Source organism: Trichosurus vulpecula, chromosome 5, assembly GCF_011100635.1.
Source record: "Trichosurus vulpecula isolate mTriVul1 chromosome 5, mTriVul1.pri, whole genome shotgun sequence".
NCBI lineage: Eukaryota > Metazoa > Chordata > Mammalia > Diprotodontia > Phalangeridae > Trichosurus > Trichosurus vulpecula.
Window position 1 is genome coordinate 57,388,132 of NC_050577.1, and position 12,557 is coordinate 57,400,688.

General features: G+C 40.9%; 1 protein-coding gene across 2 annotated transcripts in view; it reads left to right on the plus strand.

The window, feature by feature from the left end:
• SLC39A12 (solute carrier family 39 member 12) overlaps positions 1-12,557 on the plus strand; it is a 114,412-nt gene that overhangs the window by 13,165 nt on the left and 88,690 nt on the right. For both annotated transcript variants that reach the window (XM_036760310.1, XM_036760311.1), the window contains exons 3-4: positions 1,522-1,803; positions 6,276-6,483. In XM_036760310.1, coding sequence (XP_036616205.1) covers positions 1,522-1,803; positions 6,276-6,483 — 490 coding nt within the window. The remainder of the gene's footprint in view (positions 1-1,521; positions 1,804-6,275; positions 6,484-12,557) is intronic.

A 12,557-nucleotide genomic window follows, 5' to 3' on the forward strand; every position in this document is an offset into this window, starting at 1 on the left:
GAATAATTGGAGTCACACTGGCTTTTAAAAGAATGCAACTAATGCTTTGTTTTGGATATGGATGACGGTTGTTTCTGCCTGACTCATATGGTGTGTTGTTCCCTGAGTAGGCCGTGTAGCAGACATGAAATCAAAGCCCTACAAGCTGTCACCAGAGGAGAATGACATTAAAGACAGGCTGTTAAATTACTCTCATTGTGAGGCAATTCCCTCTAAGAATTAAGACAGCAAATGATTCTACTCTGATGCAAGTGAAGGGGCATCTACTTTGTTCCTGGGATCCTATGTCCTGCATCAAGGGAATTCCTGTCAAGCTGAGAGAGATCCCCTTCTATCTTGACTGGAGAGACCTGTCAAAGGCTAATCTTTGACCTACGAGTCAATGAAATGAAAAAAAAATCGTATTAATGCTGTGAAATAAGAAGAGGACAAAGTATACTAACAACATCAATATACAGGGTGTTCCTAAAGTCTAGACACACAGGAAAATGTGCATATTTTCAAGAAATGAAATGATGAAATTTTTATTTAATTGGAATATTAACAAATAACACCTTCAATATGATTTCCATAATTTGTGATGCAAAGGTTGATGCACTTGGCAAGATTCACGTGAACTTGATGAAATAACTCCACATTGCCATCAATTGCCTATGTGTCCAGACTTTAGGAACACCCTGTAGCGTATGTATCCCCATATAAATGTATGGGGATAGGTGCTAGAGCTGTGATCTCATAGAGTTAGGGAACTGCCAGGTAAGGAAATTCCCTTGGCAAATGCGGGTCAGCACCTCCTCTGCAACTTATAATAGAATTAGAGAGTTGCCTACTGCAGTGATGTCAAACCTAAATGGAAACGGATCCCTGCTAGCCACATATTGACTTAGAAAATCACGAGTTAACATTATCTATGTTGTATTGTATGTTTTTTTATTTTTGTTAAACATTTTCCAATTACATTTTAATCTGGTCCCCTGATATATCTGGGAGTTTTGTGGCCACTTGTGGCCCACCAAGTTTGATGCAAAGGACAGTGACTTGCTCAGAGTCATACAAACATTATGTATCAGAGGTAAGACTTGAACCTAGCTCTTTCCTGGCCAAAGCCATCTCTATATCCATTATGCTGTGTTTCCTACACTCTTTCCCACCTCTCTCTCTCTCCCCCCTCTCTTTCTCTCTCCTTTTCTCTTTTTATCTCTCTTCCTCTCTCTCTCTTTCTCTCTCTCTCCTCTCTCTTTCTCTTTCTCTCTCCTTTCTCTTGTCCCCTCTCTTTCCCTCCTTCTCCCTCTCCTCTCTTTTTTCTCTCTCCTTCTTTCTCTTCCTCCCTCTCCCCCCTCTCTGTTCTAGCCCCTGGTTTGGCCCCCTTTAGGCCTCCTGCCTTCCTGTGAAGCCTCCTTAAGGCTTAAGACCCCAGGCAGTCACATAGCTGGCATTCTGCGGGCATTTGCTAGGCATTAAGGAATAATGACTGTGTAGACATATGTGGCTGTCTTCCTGTCTTTGCTCTTTAACCTACAGTGTTTGGAACCTGAAGCCCTGTTACTAATAGCCGGAGGAGATTTTGAAGATCATCTGAGTGAAGAAGTGTTTCAGAGAATTTCCCTCCTCCTTCTGTATTACATAATTCATCAGGAAGAGATCTGTGCCTCAAAACTCAATCTAAGCAGTAAAGACTATCAGTTTTACTTGCACAGTTTACTTAGCTTAAGGCAGGATGAGGACTGTTACTCGTTTTCTCAGAATGAGACAGAAGACATCTTGGCTTCCGTAAGGCAGCACTTTAATACGTCCAGAAGCCAGGTAAGAAAAACTCAAATGCGGAGGGTCTCAGTACATCACTAAGGAAGAGACTTGGGATTCATGCAAGTAGATATTTAGAGATGGGAGGGCCCTCAGAGGCCCTCTAGGCCATGCCCTTCATTTTGCAGAGGTTAAAGCACTTGCCAAAATCAGAGGTAGTAAACTTCAGAGACAGGATTTAAACTTAGGTTTTCTGACTCCAGCACCATGATTCATTCTGCTATAGCATAAGTTCATCTTGGCCAAAGGCATATTCTTAAATTTCCAGAGTATCTATTGAAGGTCTCTTAAAAGCTTTCATGTGGTTTTAAGCTTGTGTAGCTTAGTTAGGGTGTCCAACTCTCCATGACCCCATTTGGGGTTTTCTTGGCAAAGATGCTGGAGTGGTTTGCCATTTCCTTCTCCAGTTCATTTTACAGGTGAGGAAATTGAGGCAAACAGGGTTAAGTGACTTGCCCAGGGTCACACAGCTAGTAAGTGTCTGAGTCTGGATTTGAAGGTGAAGTCTTCCTGACTCCAGGTCCAGCACTGTGCACTATGGTGCCACCTAGCTACCCTGCCCTCCAATCAGTCTGTGCACTATGGTGCCACCTAGCTGCCCCCACTGCCTATAGATTCTTGAACAAATTCACTTAAATGCCTTGGGACTCAATTTCCCACTCTGTGACATGAATGAGTTAGACTATGGAGTCCCCTTTCAACTCCAGATCTCTGATCCCATAATCTGGAGGATGGATCAGTAGAGGAGAGACCGAGGAGGAGAGTGTTTACTCCAAAGGATCCTTTCCTGGCTCCTTCATGTCCATAAAATCCAGATTCGGCTCAGGCACTGCCATATTCACGTTTACTCAGGAGGTGGGGGTTAAAAGCACAGGATATCTGTCAGCGTACTTCACCTTCTTAGTGAAGAAAAACAAGAAACAGCTGCAGCCCCCCCCCTTCCTCCCAACTCCATCAGTCATTATCTCCAGGAATGGAACAGGTCTCAAAGAGACTAGTGCTTTGGAGCAATCAGTAAAAGGCAGCATCTCTCTGTAGCCCCTCATTAGTGCCCCATCTTTGCTCAGCTCCACAGCTAGGTACCTTATGTCCCCTGCATTCTCCCCGCGAGGCAATGTGCAACCTCAGCTCCGGAGGCCTCTCCCACCCACTCCACATCAAAAAGCTGACTTTTCAATTAACCTCTCCTTTGCTTTCTGACTCTCTGTGGGTAGTCAGGGGGCGGGCTTGTTATCTGTGCTCGAGGGTGATCTTCCAAAGGCTCTAGGCAGCCGCCTTCCATCACAGTTAGAGGGAGTTGGTACAGCCTGCTTTCCATCATAAATTATTCACTGGCAAGTATGGCTGGATTTGAATCGGAGTGCCAGTGCTGGTTTCCAGGAGCTCCAACTGTATCTCAGCAACCATTCAGAGGCCCTAAGCAAATACGGGGAAAACAGTCTCCAAATTGCTACAAATGCAGCTCATTTGCTCTTGATGGCTATGTAGCTGTGAGTTCCTGGGTTAATTGCAATTAAAAAAAAGAAGGAGGAATGAGGGAGATGGGTAGGAGAGCACTATAAACCAAAGAGAAGGAAAATAACAACGACAAAGTTTTAACCCTTTGAATAGGAAAAATAATGGCAGTTTCTTCAGTGTGGGGTTTATAAGAAAGAGCATCCTTCTCCAAAGAATTCTCTTTGCCACATAAAGAAGAGGGAATACTGTACACAGATGTTATAGTGTAGAAAATGTACAAACAGTGGATTGGCTCAGATTAACCACTGGAATTTCAGGCTTCCCATCCCCTGCTGGAGATGTGTCTTGTGACAAACATTAGATGCAAACTGGGAACCCAATACCCCCAAATTGGCAGTATATGTAGTCACTCTGGATTTCTAGAGTTTTGGAGTGTCCTTAAGAACATATGTGGATATGAGAGCCTCTGTGATGAGAGGAATAAAGCTTCCATGTTCAGAATCCACCGAAGATAGTAGGAGCGTAGATTCAGAACTGGAAGTGACCTTTAGAGGTCATCGAGAACCACTTTCTCATTTTACAGGTGAAGAAACTGAGGGTTGGACTTGTCCATAGTTATACAGCTAAGTAAGTTCAGAGGTGAGATGTGAACCCAGGTCTTCCTATTTTGAAGTTCACCATGCTATGAATGATACCACCTAGCCTGTCACTATAATATTCACATGACAAAATGGGATGAGAATCACTGGGTTATTGGTAGTAGTAGTAGTGGCAGTAGTAGTAGTAGTAGTAGTAGTGGTAGTAGTAGTGGTAGTGGTGGTGATAAAGGTGATGATAAGTCATTGGGAAGCAGCAGAAGTCTAGTGCAGGGGTGGGGAACCTCTGGCCTGGAGGCCACATATGGACTCTAGGTCCTCAAGTATGGCCCTTTGACTGAATCCAATTCAAATCCACTTCACAGTTCTCACAATGACTATGTAAGGTAGGTAGTATGAACAGTTTTATTCTCACCATTCATTTATTCATTCATTAATTCATTCATTCCCTCAAAGAGAAACAGTCCTTGCAGGTAAGGCCTTTCTCTTTTTGGGGAACTTGATCTGTGATTTCATCACTGTGGGGAAGCTCCAATAAGGAAACTCTCTCCCCTGAGATAGATCGGCTTCCGCTCCTTAAAGTATAGTCTCAGAGACTTCTTACATTAGAAGGACCCCTTCCCAGATTATCAGCACCATCAAGTAAGTAGTTGAACACTGAAGAAATTTTGGAAGGCATCACCTTCCTGGATGGAGTCAAAAGCATTGAGGACTTGTGGAAATAGGTTAAAGAATTTAACTGCTCAGATTTGATGTCTGATTCCTAAGGATTTCTAATCCAAGCGGTTGAAGTCGTTGACACACTGACGAAGACATTGCTGAGGTCAACAGAGTTAGCTAGTTAGATCTAAAAGCTTAAGCTGAATTTGTTGAGAAGGGTGCAGGGGATAAAATTTTATTCACAGAGAAGCAAATACAAAATCTCTATGTAGAGGAGATTGGCAAAAGGTTGATTTGGGAGCAAGGAGAAAAGACACAGCTTTAGTTTCTAATTGGAGTGACATATAGATGGTTAAAAGGAGATGTTTAGGTATATGCCAATATGGGAAGAGAGCTCTCAGAAGTGGTAGGTCTAGAAATAAAGTGGGTCCCAAAACTCTTAATACAGTTTAAAACTTAAAACTGTACTAAGACTTTTAGGATGCCTTATGTAGATCTGAGAATCATTATCATTATGCCTTACATATAATATATGATATATTTGTTGAATTGCTTTAGATAAATTAGATAATAAATTTATATATATGTATATTTTTAGTAGGTGCTTAATAAATGCTTATTGATTGGCAATAAGTAAAACCGGGGTTTCCATTGAGAATACCATGTTCTTTTTAAAAAACTAATAAATTTGTTTATTTTTAGTTTTCAACATCCACCTTTATAGGATTGTGAGTTCTAAATTTTTCCCTTTCCCTTCCCTCCCCCCTTCCCAAGATGGAATGAAATCTGATACAGGCTATACATATTAAACATATTTCCACATTAGTCATGTTGTGAAAGAAGAATCAGAGCAAAAGGCAAAAACCACAAGAAAGAAAAAACAAAAGAAAGAGAGAGAATAGTATGCTTCGATCTAGATAATAAATTTAGACTAAATTAGATAATACTTGTATGTGTAAGAACAGAGATGCCTCTTCAGTTTTCCCCAAGAGAGAGAATGTAGAAATGAACATTATAGGGCCAGGCTCCAAGTTTTTGTTGATGCCTATGATTAAAGAGAACGAGAACAAAGAGGAGGAGTTAACAAAAGAGGCAGAGAGGAGGTGAGCAGAGGAGTAGGAGAAACCAAGGAAATGTTAGACCATGGGAACCAAGAAACCAATCAGTCATCAAATCCATAAGCAGTTAGTACCTGCCTACAACGTGCCAGGAACTGTTCTAGGTACTATGGCTGCAAAAACTAAAATGAAACAGTCCCTACCCTCAAGAAACTTATGCTCTTTCAGGGAGACAACAAGTATATATATATATACACATACATATATATATACACATATACATATATATATATACATATATGTATATGTATGCATGTATGTATATATTATGTGTTTGCACAAAATATGTACAAAATAATACACACATACAAGAGTCATGGAGGCATGGAGAAAGTAGATAAAGTGTCAGCAAGCAGGCCTGCTTGGCTAAACCATTGAGTGCACAGTGGGGAATAATGTATGATAAGGCTGCAAAGGCAAGTTGGAGCCAGATTGTGAAGGGCTTTAAATGCCAAAGAGAGAAAAGCAAAGGAGAAGAAAGTTTCAAGAAAAATTATTAAAATATTAATGAGACTTCTTATAAAGTAATTGCTCAAATGGTCCAAGGATACGTCCAGCCCTCTCAAAGATACTACCAATATTTACTTTGAATGCTGAATGAAAATTAAAAATATTCTTCCAACATCTGTCTCGATTTCAGTGTGTGGAGACCAAAATTCTACAACAGAAATCTGGAATAATAAGCAATAATGGTGCTGACGAGAACACCCTTCCTCGGCTGGCTGCCACAATCATTTCTTTGTCCCTTCAAGGAGTCTGTCTGGGCCAAAGAAGCTTGCCCTCCCCAGATTATTTTATGGAATACATTTTCAGTTCTCTGAATAGTACCAACACTCTCCACCTACCAGGTAAGGATGCTTTATTGGAATTTCACTTCTGTATCCCTCCCACCACAGAAACCAGGCTGACTAAGCAAAGATTAAAGGTGGTTATAGAATTACTTCAGCTAAGGATGAATCACCACTTTATCCCTTAATATGCATAAGACATGTGAACAGGGTTACAAAACAGACATTGGCCTGATTCCAGAGCTGAGTAGCTCTTCTTGAGCCTTATACGCAATGTGGTATGAATGTTGACTAGAGATGGAAACCAAAGGATTCTTCCACAACTGTAAGCTGAGTACTCCAAGATGCCTGGCATTGTGCCACAGTTATGGTCAGTTGTGGTCCCTATGTTTTAAAAACTTGCAAGCAAAAGCATACTTTAGGGGGGAAAAAGATTGCCAGTGGTATCAGACACGTGGCCCATGGGCCATAGGGAGCCCACAATACTCCTGAGGGCAGCCTGAGCCAGATTAAAATGCAGGATCCAACTGATTTTAATGTGTTGAAATATTAATAAAAAAGAAATATATAAACACACATGGTTTTCTAAGTCAACATGTAGCCTTCAAGGAACCTTACACTCTCCTAGAACACTTTAGAGACAAAATACATAGAATTTTAGGGATGGGAGGGATCCCTTATTTTATATATAAGAAAGCAGACAAGTCACACAGTAATTAATGAGATACATATTGAGTGCCTAAATATCCTAAATGCACACCAACAGTGATGGTCCTCTGTGCTGTTCTTCTTTAGGGCCAGTTGCAAAGGGAAGTAAGTGTCTGAGGTTAGATTTGAACTTAGGTCTTCCTGACTATTATCCACTATGCCACCTAGCTTCTTACATTCAGTGAGAACAGCACCTGATTTAGAGTTGGAAGCTTGGGTTCCAGCCACTTCCCTATGTAGTTTTGGGAAAGTCTTGTCACCTCTCTGAGACTGTTGCCCCATCTATGAAATGGAAATAATATTGTGGGATGAGCAGTATTTCATAAGATGAAATCAAATGACCTAATAAATGTAAAAGTGCTTTGTGAACCAGAGAGTCTTGGAGAAACGTCAGCTATCATTATTAATATTTCCTGAAAAGGCCCTCAGAGGATTTCAAAACAAAGTTCTGTATGAGGTCTGGAGGGGAAGGTAATTAGCAACTTGATAGGGTCAAGAATGTCTTTCTAGAGGAGGTACCATTTGAGCTGGACTTTGAAGGACTAAATTTATGAGGTGAAGAGAGGAAGGGAGATCATTGCTAGCACAGGCATAGGGAAGGACACGGAAACATGAGAGGTTTGGACATGGCCAGAACATGTTTGTCTAGGACAATAATAAGTCTATGAAGAGGATGAATATAAGATAAGCCCAAGAAAGCAGAATGTTGCCAAATTATGAAGCTTCTTAATATACAGGAAAAGAAGTGTGGATATTGTTCAACAGACACTAGGAAGTCACTGAATATGTTTAGGCAGAGGATCTGTGCATGACCAGACCGATGGGTGAGGAAAACTATTCTGGAAGTGATGTGAAGGATGGATAGGAAAGGGAAAGAGTAGGGACAGGAAGCTCTATAGGGAGCTAGTATGTGTCTAAGGTCAGATTTGAATTCAGGTCTTCTTGATTCTAGCTTCATTACTCTATCCACCATGCCAGCTAGCTGGTTTCATCCCAGAATTGAGAGGTTAAAAGAAATAGAGCAAGAAAGCTTAGGGAGCTTGTAACGAGGAGGTCAGATGGTTTCAGTTTTCTCAGTGAATAGGAGGTTAGGTCATATGGGGTGTGTGTGTGCGCGCGTGTGTGTGCGCGCATGTGTGTGCGCATGTGTGCACACGTGCACATGCATATTTGTGCATGTAGGATGTAGTAGGAGTGTTGTCAGAGGTAAGACCAGAGAAGAAAATTTGGGGAACTGTCACCAGGAAAAGTAGAAAGAGATGGTCAGTCATTTATTAAGTACCTACTACATACCAGGCACTGTGCTAAGAACTGAGGATACAAAAAAGGCAAAAAGACAGCTTTTGCTCTCAAGGAACTCACAATACAATGAGGGACGTGACAAACAAACAGATATATACAAACAAGCTATATACAAGATAAATAGTAAATAATTAAAATAGGAAAGGCAATAGAATTGAGAAGTTGGGATTTTAAGTCAATATTTAAAATTTTAAAAAAATTTAATTATATTAAATAAAAACATTTTAAAGGGATATTTAAAAAGCCAGGGAAACCAGTAAGTAGATATGAGAATAGAGAGCATTCCAGGCTTGAAATGGAAAATGGAGGATGGAGTAGGAGGATTATTGAGTGACCACAGTGGCCCAACCAAGGCATAAGGTCTCTTCCAGCTCTCAGATTCTGAGTCCATGATTCTGTGAGGCTCTGTACCATTCATTTGTATGAGTGAAATCAGCTTAATTTTGCAATTTTCTCCAGTCACGCTCAGTATCCCAGAGATACAAACAAAGGAATCAGGTTTAAGGTTTACCTAGGATCCACAGGTTGAGTCTGGGGGAAAGGAATTGTAACATAGCAGCTTTTTGACCCTTGAAATGACAGACCATGTGATACAAGCTGCATATTTAGGCTAAAACATCAGGAGATGGTCTCAGGGTGGGGAACCTGTGACCTTGAGGCCACATGTGGCCCTCTAGGTCCTCAAGTGTAGCCCTTTGACTGAATCCAAACTTCACAGAACAAATCTGTGAAGTTTGGATTCAGTCAAAGGGCCATAGCCAAGGACCTAGAAGGCCATATGTGGCCTCAAGGCTGCAGGTTCCCCAGACCTGGTAGGTGAATAGAGATGGTGATATCGAAAGACCAGGCATAATGAAGATGAATAGTATGTTTTTAGTGCAAATGAGAGACATTCAGAGAGAGACAGAGGGAGAGAGAGAGAGAGAGAGAGGGAGAGAGAGAGAGAGAGAGAGAGAGAGAGAGAGAGAGAGAGAGAAAGAGAGACACAGAGAGAGAGACAGAGAGAGAGGAAATGAAACCATCATGGAACAAAGTTTCCGATAATGTAGGTGGTGAGATTTAAAGGGTGACCATGTCTTCTCTCTGTGCTGAAGTTGTTGGTAGAGAATGAGGTCAATTGAGATGGAAAGTTGAAGAGTTGTGTGAGGGCTTGTCAGCAAGAATATTGAAATCCTGAGTAATATTAAGAAACTAATGTAGGGAAACTGTGAGCCAGGCACTGAACTCCATAAGAATGTTTGGAGAATGCCTGGACAGAATGATAAAATTCCCAGGGCAAAAAAGAGGAAATCTGTCCTTGAATCAATTTTGTGATTCACCTGGTGAAACTAATAAAATAATTATGATTAATTTAGTTGAATTGGAGGTATACTTAGTGACCTCAGTGGTTTAGGGGCTAGAAGCTTAGAACTGAAAAAGTCTCAGACAACACACAGAGTTTAGAGTTCCACGCTCTCTTTACTCCACCAGAACTGGCTCTTGTAGACTCCCTAATCTGCCCAGTTCCCACAGTCGCACATTTTGAAAAGGGTTCTAGGAAGGGAGGACTACTATTCTATTGTGTGGTATAGCATGGAATGGCCTCTGCTTCCCAACAAACTAGCCACTTCTCTATACCTGCAATTTCATCCCCAGTCTCTATGATTTGGGTTTTTTTTTGTTTGTTTGGTTTTTTTGCACGAGCTGACCCCTGTCCTCCATTTCTTGAAATGTCATTCTCCCTTCAAGGCTCAACTCACTCACCCCTACCTCCAAGAACTTCTTTCTAATTCCCTCAAGTTATTCTTACTCCTACCCTCTCACCAATTACATTGATTTGTTTTCTATGTATTTGGTATTTGTCTCACTGTGCCCATGATCTTTCCTCCAAATAAAATCCAAACACTGGCCAGAGTCGGAAAACCTAGGTTTAATCCTATATCCTATGCTTACTGTCTGAGTGACTTTGGGCAAGTCATTTACCTTACCTGGGCTTCAGTTTCCACCTCTGTAAAATGAAGGCATTGGATTAGTGAGCCTCTGAGGTCTCTGAGCTCTAAATATACGATCCCTATGACTAATGCATTTTTGTCTTTTCATCCTCATATGTACCACCATGTCTGCAACATAGTAGGTGCAGAGGAAATACTCATTGAATTAAATTTGATTGACTTGGATTCACAATTAGAGACCCACAGGTCTGCAAAAAAGAACTGTTGGATGGAGCAGGAGGGAGAAGTAGGGTGGTGTGGAGCATTAGAAACAAGGAGACCAGGTAATGGGGTCAATGAAAGGAAAGCCTCAGTTGTAGCCAACATGAACTGGAATGCTCTGGCTTTAGTAGACAATTTGTCTTTGTTGGGGCCACATCGAGAAAGAGGAAATTTTACCTGAACTCATAAACTCATTTGGTTGGCCTTGGGGACAGTCCAATGAACTGGTAGTCCCTGCTTAAATGCAGAAACTTGTTTAGGAAAAGGATTCTTAACTTAGGATCTGCAAATTTGCAGATTTCCTTTTAATCCTATGTATTTTATTTTATTCACTTAAAAAATTGTTATGAGAAGGGGGCCCATAACACTGCCAAAGGGATCCATGACACATAAAAAGCTAAGAACTTCTGATTTAGAGTCATTCAAAACTAAATAGCGTATTAATAAAATAACCATCTCAGTGAGCTAATTGAAATTAATCAATGAACCAGTACTTATCAATCTGCCTTCCATATGTCAGGCATTGGGTGAGGCCACGGGGATACAAGTACAAAGAATTAAATATTCCTTCTTGGAAGAAGCTCATGTTCTAATGGAAAAGACAACAAGTACATATAAAAATATAAACAGCTACCAAATAAATGGATACATACAAATATATACAAAGAAATAAAATACATGGTAATTTGGATAGGAAGAAACTAATAGCTGTAAGAATCAGGAAAGATCCCTTTATGCAGAAAGTGGTATAAGGAAGGAAGAGAGGAATTCTATGAGCCAGTAGGTGGGAGAGAGTGAATTCCAGGCATGGGGGTTGGCCAGTACAGAGACACTGAAACTCGAAATGGAATGTTTTGTGTCAGGAAGAGACAAGATCTTTGGGGCTGGATTACAGTGTGAGAGGGGTTTAGGGGTATGCTGGTAAATATTTAACAGCTAGCTCTCTGGTCGGGGGTGGGGGGTGGGGGGATTATTACAAGACATATTTTTAAGTTTAACCTGCTTTATTAATATTTTCTACATCGCTTTCTTAAGACAAGACAATCAACAAAACAATAACTCTAGACCTGATTTGTAGCACCCACCAATTTCTGAGGTGTAAATGCTCACACTAAAATTTAAAAAAATTTTTAATTATTTCATTAATATTTCCCAATTATATTTTCCAAACACGGGAGATAGCCAGAGAGAATGCCCAGAGCTGAGAGAGGAAGTGTCTTGTTCCTAGAAAAGTCAGGAAGCCAGTATCAAAGAGTATATGTTGGGAAGTTAGGTGTAGGAAGAACTGGAAAAGAAGGGACTAGGTTATAAAGGGCCTTGAATGCCAAACAGAGCTTATTATATTTGCTCCTGGAGGCAATAGGAAATCACTGGAGCTTTAAGGAGTGGTGGGGGGAGGGGAAGAGGGTGACATGATCAGACCTGTAGTTTAAGAAAATCACTTTAGTGACTGAATGGAGGATAGATTAGAGACTCGAGGCTGGCCCATCCACCAGCAGGCGATTGCAATAATCCAGACACCAGATGATAAGGGCCTTTATCAGAGTGGTGGCAGTATTAGAGAAGAAAAGGGGATACATTTGTGAAATGTTACAGAGGTGAAATTGACAGGCCATGGCAATAGATTAGATATGGAGGTGTTGAGAGATAGTGAGGAATCCAGGATGAGTCCCAGGTTGTGAGCCTGAGGGATTGGGAGGATGGTGTTGCCCTCTATAGTAATTTTTTTTAAAGGTAGAAGTAGGGAGGGTATATGGGAAAAGAAAAGGAGTTCCATTTTGGATAGATTGACTTTACCATATCTATTAGACATCCAATGTGAGATGTGTGAGTGGCAGTTAGAGATATGAGACTGAAGGTCAGCAGAGAGATTGGGGCAGGATAGGTAGATTGGATAAAGATGGTAATTAAATCCATTGAAGCTAATGAGAT